Source organism: Lissotriton vulgaris, chromosome 4_1 (genome assembly GCF_964263255.1).
Source record: "Lissotriton vulgaris chromosome 4_1, aLisVul1.2, whole genome shotgun sequence".
In the NCBI taxonomy this organism is placed as follows: domain Eukaryota; kingdom Metazoa; phylum Chordata; class Amphibia; order Caudata; family Salamandridae; genus Lissotriton; species Lissotriton vulgaris.
The window spans coordinates 898,502,564-898,517,958 of NC_141691.1; the positions used below are offsets into that span (position 1 = coordinate 898,502,564).

At 44.3% G+C, this 15,395-nt stretch overlaps 1 protein-coding gene across 2 annotated transcripts in view; it reads right to left on the reverse strand.

The window, feature by feature from the left end:
- Nucleotides 1-15,395, reverse strand: part of MBP (myelin basic protein) — a 914,133-nt gene that overhangs the window by 9,460 nt on the left and 889,278 nt on the right. Inside the window, exons 5-8 of one of the 2 annotated variants that reach the window (XM_086965184.1) lie at nucleotides 13,485-13,607; nucleotides 9,556-9,591; nucleotides 6,955-6,984; nucleotides 3,108-3,239 (exon numbers count right to left, since the gene is read on the reverse strand). In XM_086965184.1, the coding sequence (XP_086821310.1) occupies nucleotides 3,108-3,239; nucleotides 6,955-6,984; nucleotides 9,556-9,591; nucleotides 13,485-13,607 (321 nt within the window). The remainder of the gene's footprint in view (nucleotides 1-3,107; nucleotides 3,240-6,954; nucleotides 6,985-9,555; nucleotides 9,592-13,484; nucleotides 13,608-15,395) is intronic. The other variant, XM_086965185.1, reaches the window with a different exon arrangement.

Consider the following 15,395-nt stretch of genomic DNA (forward strand, 5'->3'; position numbering starts at 1 on the left):
TCCACAGGTCAGCGCCCAGTGCGTCCGCACCAGTCGCACTGCCCTAAAGCCTGCCCTCCTTTCATGGTCAATATAGTTCTGTGGGTTGGGCAGTCACTAAAGAGACGTTATTTGTATGACGTATGCCACTCACAGGTATAAAAACGCTCTGGGCCCAGGTCGGCCTTACATTCCGTCAGTGTTAGTTAAAGTGAGTTCCTGTGAGATGAATAAACATAACTTTAGTTAGTTGTGCTCCAGGAAAAATTGTTTGCCGGTTTGTGCTACATAAATGGTCAAGATGTCTGTTTTGGTGTTGAGCACATGGTCCAGCCAGCGCTTTCCACTGCATGACTCCCAAGTATGGGAGCGAAAATGTCCCTGCGTTCTCTTTCTGAGAGCGAGGGGGCAGTATTGCACTACGGAAAAGGCCTCTCCACCAAGAGGAAAGCCAGGGAATAGCTCTCATGATGCTGTGAGCGCTCAAGGCCCGGGCAAATCACACGCTCGGTAAAGTATCCGAGAAGGCCTTTGGCAGCGATGGCGGGCGGCATATGGCGAGTGGCAGCCACAGTTCTCCAGGGCAAGCGGCGTTTCTGACTTCACATGGCTCTCGCCCTGCCCTGCCAAGGGTTCTCTCCGTCCTGGCAGCTCTGTCCGTCACAGAGTCAGCAGCTTTGCCAGAGTAGATCATCCGTGAGGCGGCAACTTGAAGGACACCGAACAGCAAAAGCTTGCTCCGCCATTTTATCTTATCCTCCTGCCATAACCTGTGTTTACTCTTCCCTTTAATGTGTAAAACGAATGGTCGGTGCCGTTTTTGCCGCGCGAGCATTCACTCTTCCACAGATATGTCAGGAACCCTGGCCTGGTGAGTAACACAGCAACAACCGATCTTCTTTCCCGCTGCTGGCTCGTCGAGGCGGCAGATGTGTGAAATGGCGAAGGCTGAGCCGCAAATAAATCCACACTAACAAGGCAGAGCAGCTCAAACCCAAACAACGGCTTTTTTTTATATTTATGTGCAACTAGTGGAAAAAGCATGGCGTGGTGGGCAGCTGTTCATTACAAGCACTTTCTATTTGTAAAGATAGAGCAAAGACGCACATGTCCAGGGTTTAATTTGAGCCGGTCCTTGCAGGTGGTGCACACTGGCACTCATTTTTGAGGGACCGCTAGTAATTTTACCTCATCGGACTTCGAACTAGAGCATGAGAGAGAAAAACACAAAAGGGAGCAAGAAGACGGACGAGAAAGAAGGAAAAACGGTGTAAAATGGAGAAAGCAAAGCAGGAACCTGTAAGAGTCAGATAATGTGATGGGGCGCGGAGTGTTAGGTGGTGCATTAACGAGGCATGAGGTTAAATCAAGACTATGCAGCCTTGGTATCGAGCACAACATTCAAGAGCACAGGATGCAGATTTCTGAGCAAAACTTTAGGCCCCTTGACTTATTCTTTTCCAAATTAACTGGTTCGATGCTGATGACGGAACCACTCCGTCATCAGCTGCGGGTGCGCTGTGCTGATGACGGAGCGGTTCCGTCATGGCCCGGCCACCGCGCCTGCGCGGCGCTGATTTCGCGCCTGCGCGGCGCGTTCTATTAGGCGGGCGGGGCCATGACGAAACCGCTCCGTCACGAGCACAGCGCACCCGCGGCTGGTGACGGAGCGGTTCTGTCACCAGCATGCGGCTGCCGTGCGGCCGCCCCACCCGTTTAGCGCTGCGGCAGAATAGCCGCCGCAGCGATGTGGTTAAGCAGTGCACATGCCACACTTGAAATATTTTCGAACCTGTGATGCCCAGATATTGTATTGGGTCAAATCACCCTTCTCTCCGATACTCGAGAGATATGTTTTTTTATTTATTTATAAACTTTGCTTTCGCAATCTAATACACTTATAGCTTGCCAGAGGAGATCTATTAGCTGTTAAATAGTCGACCCTTTTTGTTACTGGATTTATATGCTAACGGCATAAGTTATTCTTGGAGCTGATCAAAAGAACGAGGGGCATATGTACATGGAAATGGCGCATCGCGGTGCTGGAGCAAAATTTGCAGCACAGTGCTGCGTCATTTAAAAAAACACAGGGATGCAGTGTATTTACAAGTTATGGCGCACCCTTGTGTTTTCACGTGCTCTGGTGGTAAAAATAGCTGCCTAGCACCAACACAGGCACCCTTGCACCATAGTGCACGTGTGCCTGCATTGTAGGAATGATTGTTTATGTGCAGGAAGGTGTCCCTTCCTGCACATAAGCAATCAATAATAGCAATTTTCTACTTTTATGTGTGCTGCGATCTGCAGCATGCATAGAAGTAGCAAATCGCCATTATTTAATGATTGTTTTTGCGCAGGAAGGGATCCCTTGCTGCACAAAAACAATAATTTATGGCGTTTTGCTCTTTCTAAGTGTGCTGCAGAATACACCACAGATAGAGAAAGCAAGAACGAGGAGAAATAAAAGTATTTCTCCTCGTTGCGCCAATCTAATGCTTGCTTTTTCATGGCGTTAGTTTGGGTGCTGCCACGGATTTACACATCCATATAAATCTGGGGCCGCGTCAAAAAGCAATGGGTGTTGTGGTGGAGCGCCTACAGCAACGCCCATTGCACGCCGCTTTCACGCAGATACCTGCATGAAAGGGTACCATATTTACAAAGCCGCATCAAGCAATGCGAAGTGGCTTAACGCCGGTTTGTAAATATGTTGCAGGGCACTGCGCCACCGGAACGTCGAAAAAAGTGACGTTCCGGTGGCGCAATCCCCTTGCACATATGCCCCCTGGTTCTTATCTTTTGCCAACCTTATGTATACATAAGTTAAGTGAGGATCAATAACTGGCATTAGTGAACTCTTGCAACTAACATTACTTCATTATAATCTCTTGCCTAATCAATGCCTGGGGCTCATGGCCATAATTGGATGAGAGCGACTAACTAGCATTATTGACTTGCACAGTAGTCAATACTGCTTTGTCATCAGGTTACATACAATTTCAGCGGTGGAGAGTAATGGACTGCTCAAAACATTCAGCACGACTGCTGACAGCGCACACCACAAAGGCCCAAAGACATTCTGACTTTACACTATTTACATATAAAATGGTCTACAGTACATCACATACCAGGTTGAAGATCTTGGAGAGGGTCCCTTGTCCCTCCCTGTGCGAGTCCTTGTACCCCTTATGGGACGACTTGTAGTGGTGGTCCGATGATCTGGGCCATGATCCATGTCCGGGCTTCTGCCCTTCAGCTCCCTGCGAGGACAGAAAGAGGAATTTATAGGAATCCTTGGAGATGAAGACTTATATTTTGAAACTGTTCCTAATGTTCTTTTTCCCCCTCCCCCCTTTCTCTACCCTCTTCCCTCCTCACTACACACACTGGATTCTTGACATTGTTGACTGCTGCCCCTTGCGTACATCTCACTATATGGAGCCACCCTTGTGCATGACTACAGACATTCTCCTCATATGACGACAAGTAGATCTATTAACCCCTTCGCTGCGGCGGCTACTCCGCCGCAGCGCTAAGGGGGAGGCGGGGCCGCGCGGCAGTCCCGTGCTCGTGACGGAACCGCTGCGTCATGGCCCACAGGTGAGCTGTGCTTGTGACGGAACGGTTCCGTCACGGCCCCGCCCGCTCTTCAGAACGTCAGCGCAGGCGCGGAATTTGCGCCCCGCGGGCGCGGCAAGCGGGCCGTGACATAACCGTTCCGTCACCAGCACAGCCCACCCGAGGCTCATGACGGAACGGTTCCGTCACAAGCATGGGAGGGGTTAAAAGAAACTCTTGAAGGCACGGAAATATTATACCATATTGTTATACGGAAAAAAATCTCGCATATGCTTATGGCTGACTCCAATGGCTATCAATAGCACGCTTTGCGACATCAGTACCAATTATTTAGTCTTATGTGGCTATGCAGTTCGTGCCTGTGTTATACCGTCTGTACTATATACAATGTTGGGTCACAATATGTTACGCTTGTACCCATATTATGATTAGGACTCCCAATTTCATGGGATTTATTTTTTTAACATTTCCATCTGTTTTTATCTATATTTATTTTTTGGGCCATTTTATCTGTATTTATCCATATTTATTTTGTGTTTTGTGTATAAATGAAGTCGGAAAACTGTACATTTCCATATTTATTTAACTGTTAGGACACGCACTAGTACTTTAATGTCGGTCGTGATTTTGCTATTTAAGCTGCCAAATATTATGTAACATTACATCCACTAAATATTAGCATTATACCACAAATGTATGTTGACATATGCCATTATTTAAAGAAGTTTCATCCTGTTTTTTTAATTTCCCATACTATCCATCTGCTCAGCTGTTGGGCTGCAATTCATGAAAGACAGCATAGAGAGCCGCTTTCTGTCTGTATTTATCTGTAAAAATCAGTAAAAACGGAAAACAGGGAGCCTTAACTATACTATGTTATGCAACTTTTATGACGCAAGGTCTATGCACCTTTGAACTGTTACTATGGTAATTTAAATGCCAATAAAGTCTTTGGAACACAAACAAATGTTCCTAAGGAGGGAAGAACACAATATTACTATCTAATCGCTACTATTTCTCATAGAGGCAGATTGTGAAAACTCTGGGATGCGGCAGAGAAATCAATGCTTGCGGCATGGTAGTCACAGGCACTATCTTGGGAAGAATGTGGAAAACCTTTATAAAGCGCCGAGATGTGGCCTAATGACCAGAGCTACTGACTTTGGATCTGGGAAGCCAGGTATGAGCCCTAGCCATGGCCCAATATCATGTGTTTCTGGGCAAATCAATGAATCTCCCCGTGCCTACAAAAATAAGCAATTTAATCTGGTGATTATGTAAAACACCTATCTCGTTGTGACAAGTTTGCAAAATTTATAACTGCAAAAATATGCATTTGTTGTTTAAGGACTCAGTGGATGGCTTTTACTTTGCTTACTGAGGAAACCTTAATTAGTGCTGAAACAAAAAAGGGGCAATTTGATGCCACAAGCAGCTACACAAGAAAATAATTCATCCTGCAAAGAATCACTCTGATACTAAATTTCATTTTTTCCCTTAAAGAAGCAAAATAGAACAGCCTGTGGAAATAAATTTGTTACTTTCTATCTGGTTAAGATCTGGAAGAAACGAGGAAAAAAGAAAATAAATGATTATCAAGAAGCGGGGAAAGAAAAGCGAAATATGTGGATAATTCCAACATCATGTAGCAAAAATAGTAACTTTTTGTTTAGAAAAGGAAATTAATTTTTCAGTCGTGCCTTGCTCATCCTTCTCATCTTTCGCTCAGGGTCTGAATAAAGCAGAGAGCACAATTCTATTATTTTGTATGGAGAAAGGAAGGTTACACTATCATAGTTAGCTCAAAATGAGAGCTCTCCTGCCTCTGGGATCTGATAGTCTGGGGTACTTAAATACAACCTATACATACGCAGAACCTTGTTATTACTAAAATATATTAAATGCCAAGTAACAAGAGCACTAACACAGGATTGTGATGACATACACCACAAATCCTTAGGCCGAGTGGGAATAAAACACAATAGCAACACATCCAAAAGCTGGAAGGGCTCCAATTTAGTTCCAATGAAGCCGAGTACACTTTTAAGGGGTGGCGCCTTAACCCCATGGAGAAGTACCTGACAGGAAGCCAGGGGGTTAAAACCACCAGAGATGTTAGGGATCCCAGTCTTATCATGTAAGACTGAAGTTTTATGTTTTCCTCAAACCTTACAGGAAGTGGAGACGTTGAGAGCTAAAGGAGAATCACGCCTGGCCCAAAGGATCATACTAGCTTACAAATAGGTTTTTCTCCACTGGGGGTTGTGCAGCCCACAGGTCAGAAGATCCTAGAAGGACATGCAAGATTCCAGCTTCTCAGTATGTTCATTAGCACACCCCCTTCTAAAACACTTCTCTCGTTAACTGTGTGTTGGACTATTTTGTGACGTGACCTATAATGTGAGTTGGCTTCAGTTCAGACTGATAGGTCTCTGTGGAACTTGTACTGTTGCAGACTTCAGCCATATTATTAAACTTTGAGATACAACGAGATGCCATATGTCAAGTACTCCATGTGTACTGTTATAATTAAAATACATATTTGGGCAAGATATTCTCAGGTATTCCTAAAAAGACAGAAGCATTGCAAACTCATTGCTGGTTCATATTGGTATTTCTGACCGGTAAGTGATGCTTGCATTTAAATACTCTGCTGATTAACTAACTGAGTTGCCTGTTTTATGTAAATTAATGGAATAAGATGCATGTTGTGTACAAAAATAAAAAACACCCTATACGCTTTCTGAGCCTGTGAATACAGAGCAGGGGTGGACTCTGTGCAGGATGTATCAACATGTGTGAGACTAGTTATCCACCTTTACATTCATGCTGGATGAAAACAAGCTGCACTGAGAAGATCGTGAATGCATAGACAAGAGGCGCTCTACTCTTCAATCCCAATGTTCGCGGAACCCACCATTTTGTGAAAGCTTTACACATAAAAAAAATGCGAGGCGGACGGAGCCGCGCCGCGAACAGGCAATTTGTAGCGCGGCAGAACAGAGGAGGAAGGGGAAAATTATAAGAAAGCAATTGCGTCTTCCAGGAGCCTGTGAGAAAATAGGTAGCTTTGCCATGCAGCCTTTAATGGGTTTGATCAATTTGCGCAGATGCGGTGCGGTTTTAATCACAGCTGGGCCGCCATGCCGCCGGAGGAGGGCACCTTCTGTCAATCTACGAGTTAAAGCAGCAGCAGCGCGATTACCATTGTAAGCAAAATTGCTGTGGGGAGCAAAATGAGTCAGAAGAAAGGAAAAAATGAGGAGCGACAACCAAACAGAGCTTTAGGGGGGCGAAAACAAGCCATGTTGCTTGCAGCAGCTGGCACAGGCAGCGGTTGTTGGGCTTGGGGGAACCAAAGAGGCTGTGAATAAAAAAAACACATTTGTCACCTACCCAGCTAAATCTGGTGAGGGATAATCCTCTCTGCACATAGAAAAGACAGAAAGAGTGAGCGGATGGATACCTCGCGCCTCAGACAGACAAGATAAGACAATACAAGACATGGGGTTGCAATTGGTTTGTTTGAGGGAGGGGTGCGTCCTGGTAAAATCAATGCACCGGGTTAGGATTTAGGGAACATGCATCGTTGAGCAATTCAATTGACCCCACAGCAAAACACCACAGATTGAGATCTACTCCAGGAATTCTGGGAGATATTTCATAATGCCTGGGCTAATCTGAGAAGCATTTGTTCCACAACAAATGCGGGTAAATACCGGAAAAGGGGCCTGGTTAGGAGTTTGGCGGTGCAGTGCTGAGTCCACACCGCCGCGGCACCGCCAACTCGTGGTCATGCCACCTGCCAGATTACCAGCCTTTCTTGTGTCTGGTGGGCCTTTTTATTTTACTTTCCCACTGCGGTGCCATGAAAATGGGCACTGCAATGGGAACACCAAAAACAGTTCCTGCACAGCATGGACTGCAAAGTCCATGCTGTCCAGGAAATAGTTTGCATGCACACTTGGGGTCACGTGTTGTGTGCCCCGTGTGCATCCGCGTGGCGTGAGGCATCTTTGTTTCCTCTCCGCCGCAGTTTTCATGACGGTGGTACTGCCATGAAAACTGTGGCAGTGAGGAAACTCGCAATATGCTTGGCGGACCGCGGCGGTCCTGCCAAGCATATAGTGGCCGCCTGACCACCATAAGGGAATGGCGGTTCCCTGGTGGTTGCAGCAGGGTATTGGTGGTCCAACCTCTGTAATTGTAATACGGTGGTCAGAAGAATGCCACTGCAGCGCCCCGCAAGTCTGGCGGTCCGTGGACCACCAGACTCGAAATAAAGACCATAATCTGCGTGCGCTGGCAAGATGAATGTCTGTAGAGGGGTCTCTCTAACACAAAAGCTTCCTAGTGTGGTCAATGAAGATTGGAGCCATTCCAAATTTTCAGAATATAAACAACATAAATAAACATCCAACAATTCTAAATCAGATTAATTTACATAATAATTTAATTAAAATCTGGCCCTACTCCAGCTCTCGTGGAACAATGTTGGACGCCCCTTCTTTGAGGACATACACACATTGTCTGGACTGTGTTGAACTAAACATGATCAAAACAAGGGGAGGACACACCCTTGGTACAATACCAACTATCCTTTGGCTTTTTAGCAAGTTGCTAAATAATCTAGAAGTACAGGTGTGATTTATAACTTAATAGGTGGCAACAGCCTCTCTCCACAATCCCTGCCCCTTCATCAACAATGGCAATGAATAACCAGATTATACTCTGCCAAACTGAATATATTGTTTATATAATGGTATTTTTTCATGTGTGCCTGTTTTACCTAAAGGTATTTAATCAAAATCTGGATTCAAAGGGTTACATTTGAGCAGTATTTGTGCACTATTTTTTGCTAAGAATTCTGCAGATTTCCATCTATATCTACCCTTCATTTATTATTACTTGTCCTTTTTTGAGCTAACACTATTTCCTGCACTCAGCCAAAGAGAGACTGAAGGAATTTAGGGCTTGATTTCTCCTTTGACAGTGCTGCGCTGGCTCTCCGCTGGTACAGCACAGCCAAAGCCGCGCAAAGATTGCCAACCTGATTACGACTTCAACTCGTTCAGGCGGATGGTCCTTTTGCCTTTTCCACGGCGGTGCTCTGAAAAAGGACACCACAATCGGAACAGCAAAAGTTTTCCAGTATGGCATGGAGTGTGAAGTGTGAAGTCTATGCCGTGCTGGAACTGGGTTGTAAGCAGACAGGGGGCCACATGTTGTGCCCCCTGAATGCATCCCCATCGCAAGAGGGGGCTATGGGGTTCCTGTAGGGCTCAATGCCATAAAAAGGCTGGCTGTGGAGGAACTTGAAATAGGCTCAGCGGTACTTCGCCAGTCCTGCTCAGCATATTGCATTGCCCCTCTGCCACACCACCGCCAGGGAACAGGGGTTCCCTAGTGCACTTGGCGGTCTACCACTGGAACGACTCAGAGAGCCGCACTTCAGCAGTTGGGCCACTACCACCGCAAGTCTGGCGGTCAAATTTAGCTTTAAATGTTTTTTCTAATAATGGATAACCACATTAAAAAATGGAGGCATCTTAGAGCCACAGTAACCGACTCCACTAGTTACCACAGTTGCATAGGCATCTAGACATTGCTAGACAAAGCCAGTGAGTGGCCTGCTTATACAGCCGGTGTCGTGGCTACTAGTGGGACGACGCATGGAAACACTGCTTGTGACAGTCTGTAAAGGTAGGTGACTGTGGAGGATTTTACTGTAGCAAATGTCACACCAAAAAAAACAAGCACACAGGAGAAATTGAACACTGCCATTTGTGATTCTGTCTAGGAGGAAATGCAGTTATAGTTCATGAAAAAACATTCAGCATCAACTCTACACCATATATGCAACGATGTCATCCAGCCCAGGATATCTTTTTACTCATATACATCTTTTCAGATTCACAGCATGTGCAGCTAACATTGCCTTCACAGTCAGCAGAAACAAGGGACTGAAGTGGGGGTGAACTTCAGTGTGAGACATACCCGTTGTTGCATGGGAGGTGTAGTCCTTGGAGACACCTGTAAGACAAGAAGAACATTGTCAACAGCCGTAAAAGAGCAGGGCGAGAATTAAGTTCTCCACAGAGTGTGAGATTCTGATGGCCTTACTTCCCCTGTCTTGGCAAAGTCTGATGAAGTAATTCAATGTCAACACAACCAAAGCGTGTCTCGTTGTATTTACATAAAAGCATGGTAAACAGTGAATCATACTAAAGTGTATTTACCACAGTAAATTGATACGCTGATTTGGGCAACTGATCCAAGCTGGTACCTACTTATGGCCCCAATAGCGTCCTCAGGACAGCCCATTTGATCAATCAACACTTGTTCAAAACAATGAAACTTGGCAATAGATTGCTGGGCATTAAAGGACTTAGACACAAGTGTGCCCTAGGCCACCATCTTAGATCTGAACCCTACCACTTGCAGTTCTTCAGACTTCTGACAAGTGAACTTTTCATACTAGCCTCCAATTGAACCGACTGAAGAAGTTGTGTGCATAAAATGGGGGATCTTTCAGTGATTCTGGAGATTCCATTGATCACTTTTGTATCACCTAGTCTATCCCCTTCCATCATTAAGAGGTGCTCTCCAGGGAAACAGGACAATTGGTACTAAGTGCCTGATTACGAGTTTGACCACCGAAACCGTGGAGGCGGTCCGACTACTGCCACACTGCCGGACCGCCTGCTGTATTACGACTGCGATGGTTGGACCGCCACAAGTCTGCCGTCACTGTTGGGATTAAGGATCCCATTGGACCGGCGGTCTTTCACCGGCAGGAATATGCAGGTGGTGCTGCAGCCGGCACTGCAGAGCATATTCTGAATTGCTGTTTCACCACCCTTTTCAGGGCGGTGAACCCATCATGAAAAGGGCAGCGGAACAGCAACAAAGATTTGGGCCTGGGGGTGTATGCAGTGCCCCCCTGGATGGAGCCCCCCTGGGTTTGTACCCCACTTTCCTGCACAGTGGGCCATATATGCCACACCATGCAGGAAGGTGCAGTCGGCTTCTGAGTGTGGCAGTCTGTATGATAGGCTCTTCTATGAATCTAGCAAACTGCTGCTGTCAGACCATTGCAGGACTGCCCGGCAGATCAGGATTAAACTCCTGATCTGGTAGGAGGTCGCACCATGGCTTTGGCAGTCCTACAGTGGATGGCGTTTTGCACTGTCCGCTGTAGGACCGCCAAAGCCGTTATCAGTCCCTATGGGGTATTTTACAAGCCCCTTGCGCTGGTGGTACCTCACTTTTTCCCATATTAAAAGTGATGCATCTGCGACACAAGGGGCTTGTAAATAAGCCCCTATGTGTTTATTGCCATGGTATAAGAGCTACAGTGGTCATTTTTTTTAGGAGTCCCTAACATGGATACAGACATGTCCACTATACAAAAAATCACTCAGAATAGTTTTACTGCAACCACCTATTCAAGAAACATAATATGTTTTTGTGACTGATAAACAGAAGCAACCAGCAGCTGACCAAGGTTTCGCACATCCACTTCTTCTGTTTCAAAATTATTAGGTGGTGCGGCTACTCTCACCATCCGAGGCAAAGGATGTGTATCAGACCAATAGTTTATATAAGAGCAGAGAGGCGCACACAGTGAAGTCGGTAATATAAGGGAGTCCAAAAAGAGTTGTAGATCTTCAGTTCTTATTTGTAAAAGTTTTCTTTATTTTCATGTACAGCGGCACAGCCAACGCGTTTCATTCCCATTCGTGCCTTGGGAATTTCATCAGGGCTGCAAAAATACATTAGCATGTATAAGTATTGATCAAATATTAAAAAGACGTTTGCCCAAAAGGGGCACCAGTCAAAGCCAAATTGCACCCATGTGCGCACCCATAGATCCAAATACATTGACCAAGTTATACAATTACTAGGTGTCAATTTCAAATTTAAAATTACCTCGTGAAAGCATATACCCCCTCACCGGTACTATGCATTCACAACGCCAGTCCAAGCCAAGAAATGCTTGATCCTGATTAAAAACTCCAAGGGTCCACATGACCAAAATACTTGCACATTCCGGGTGCCTAATTCTCCAATAGGCATGGTGTGGTGTTTTTAATCAGGATCAAGCATTTCTTGGCTTGGACTGGCGTTGTGAATGCATAGTACCGGTGAGGGGGTATATGCTTTCACGAGGTAATTTTAAATTTGAAATTGACACCTAGTAATTGTATAACTTGGTCAATGTATTTGGATCTATGGGTGCGCACATGGGTGCAATTTGGCTTTGACTGGTGCCCCTTTTGGGCAAACGTCTTTTTAATATTTGATCAATACTTATACATGCTAATGTATTTTTGCAGCCCTGATGAAATTCCCAAGGCACGAATGGGAATGAAACGCGTTGGCTGTGCCGCTGTACATGAAAATAAAGAAAACTTTTACAAATAAGAACTGAAGATCTACAACTCTTTTTGGACTCCCTTATATTACCGACTTCACTGTGTTTTTGTGACTGCACCTAACCCTAATAGTAGGCTCTCTAAATAATTTATTATATTAACTCCTTTGCTGCAGTGGCTATTCTGCCGCAGCGCTAGTGGGGAGGGGGGGCCGCGCGCGCTCCCGTACTCGTGACGGAACCGCTCCGTCACGAGCTTTGGGCGCGCTGTGCTTGTGACAGAATGGTTCTGTCACGGCCCCGCCCGCTCAATAGAACGCCCTGCACAGGCGCGAAATCAGCGCCGCGCAGGCGCGCCGAGCGGGCCATGACGGAACCGCTCCATCACCAGCACAGCGCGACCGAGGCTGGTGACGGAGCGGTTCCGTCACCAGCGCCGAAGCGGTTCAGCTACTAGATGTCTTTGAATGCGACTAGTAGAAACTGAGCTATATTTTGGAAAACTCAAGCTTCACAACACAACTTGTGAGCAGGATCTAGAATGCTTAGCAAAATTACCTTGGAGGTTCTCGAATCAAACACAGAGCATTTTGTTCAATATGAAATATTCACAGTCTCCTATTTTTGTTTATATTTGCTATCCGGTGGACTTTGTCTCCAAGGTATGATTTACAGAGAACACTATTGCAGCAGAAATCCCTCGATCAAAGGTTGTACGTCAGAATGTCAAGCACATAATATTGTGCAACACAAATATTCAGCACAGAATATTGACTGTCAAAATATCATGAGGGTAAGTATATAAAGATAAGTAACATAAGTTTTGATGAACCATTATTAACTTCCCATCTATGTAGCTTTATGTATTGGCACATAGATGGGAAGTATATATATATATATATATATATATATATATATATATATATATATATATATATATATATATATATATATATATATATATATATATATATATATATATTCTTTGAAATAATAAGGTATGGTAATATAGTAACATCTTACATTACATTAAGAAACCCTTAGAAATTCACTGAAAAAGCAAAGGTTAAAATGGCATTATAGTTAGGTGAAAATGCCAGTTTAAACGTAAGAGTTTAAACAAAATTCACCAGTTATAGTTAACCGAAGAAACTATAACTTGCGCCCCTGCTATGAACGGTGATGTCATCAACAATGTCATATCATTTATCACCAGTAATGTTATCTATGATGTCGTAGAACAGGTAATGAGTGTTGTAAGGTGTGAGGTCATAAGCAGTGTACGACATGGGCGTGAGTTATAGTTTCTTGGATTAACTGTAACTGGTGAATTTCAGTGTTTTCGAGCTTACAATGTGAGAAAGAACAGCACGTCAGGCTACCTTCTCAAATCAGGGTTGTCAGGATTGCTGGTTGTTTTAGCAGAGAACTGATGTCATCCCAAAGAAGGTCAATGACATGTAATATCAATTGCAAGGCCAAACGTTGTTAGGCTCAGTATCCTGTCAACCACAGTCACAATCAGGTGTAGTGCATACACAGAACTTACCATGTTTTTGAAGAAGTGGACAACAGCGTTATCCTCGCCATGTCTGCCATGGCCATAACCATGACGCGAGCCCTTCTGGGGTGAGTAGGACGCATGGCTGGCCCGCGATGCATGATAATATTCCTGTAACAAAGGAGGAGCATCAGAGTATGAGATCAGACAAAGAAACAGAACAAACGAACAGCGTCAAGGAGAAGTATAGGACTTATGCATTGCATTTCAAGTAATTTGAAGACTTACCTGACATAGCTACATTAAATGGGGGATAATAAGAAGAATTATTTGCTTAGCAAGCTGTCACATTTAGCTGACTGAATCATGTATGTTTCCATATGTTCCACAGCTGCTTCCGTAGTACTTCCCTTTTCCCCGTCTGCCCCAGTAAATAAGTTACATTTGTTTTCCAAATGTCGTTCAAAAATCCTACCCATATGAATGTTCATTAATCGGATAATTTTCTAAGACACACTTCTCCCATCATTATCACCTTACCTGACATTGCAATGAACTGACATTTTTATATTGATTTCATATCAAATCAAAATCAAAAATATCTTTATTTAGATATAAACATATATCTTTAAAAGAATTACAAAGTTCACATTGTGTAGCAACTGTTAAAAAGCGAAGAAAAAACAAGTAACAGTCAATTACCCAGCCGTAATAAAAGTAGAAGTTATCCACTCTTGGGCCTCCTTGTTCCATAGCAATTTAAAAGGAAAATAAAAACACAGGGTGGTAGTAATAAGAGAAAGGATAGCTTAAAACATATTGTGCAAGAAACTTTTCTCATCAGCCCTTTTATGATATACCCATTGTCGATGGTACCATACGTATAAAAGACAGCCAGCATTCCTAAACCTCTATATTAAAATTTCATTTCGTCCCCCCTTAAAATTATTGAATTCATATGTTAACATGGTAACCTAAAACCATTTATGAAAACTCAGATTTACTTCGTGAGGATTTGTCAAAATGCACCTCTTGAGTTTTTTGGTTGATCTCCCCCATTTGCATTCCTTTCATTGGCTTCTAGTTTAGCCCCATATTTAAATTTATCGGCAGGAAACTGCCACTAAAACTGCGATAATGGGCTTGATAATATGACGTAGAGAATTCCAATAGAAGTCCATGTTAACACCAGAACATGGTCTTCTATTGGCATTCTCGAGGGCATATTATCAAGCCCATCATCGCCATTTTAGCGACAGTTTCCTGCCGCTAAAGCAGCGACAATTTTAACGCCGTTCCTTGATAATATGTCCCTTACTTCTTCTGCCCCAATGGAACAAGGCAAGGAGGTGGAGATAGCAACTTTTGCTGCTCTAGTGGACTACCACCCACTGTATTTAGAGATCTTTGTCCGCCACTGAGGTTCCTACAAAAGCATTAAACCTTTGCTGAGCAGCTCCCATATTTCAAGAGGCCACTCAGCACAGTTTTTTGGTTTAAAAAACTCCCAAAGTGGGTGGTGGTTTTTATAAAATAAAAAATCATTACCCTGCGAGTGATCCTCCAGGTTATGGGGGATTTATTTTCTGTTAGAAACTTCCAGGTTTTTCCTGGAAGGCCCGAACTGAAAAAAGTATCACAAAGCAACCACTGCAAGAATGGCGAAGGAACTAGCAGTCACTAATCAGTCAGACTTCTGGTATAAGAGTATCACCAGTGGAGCTAGCATGAGCTCCGCTGGTGCAAACATGATGCTCTGCTGACTTTAAATTGAGGGTGCAGATCATCACTTTGGGGGACAGGGTACTGCGCTGCATTTGGGGTGGGGTACCCTGTCTGTCAAACACTGAGACCCAGATTAATTAAATTATCACAGTTGTAGGAGAGACCCACGACTCCCTAAACCAGGCACGCCTTAACAACGCTGTCTTAACAACAACCGCATCTTTACCACACATG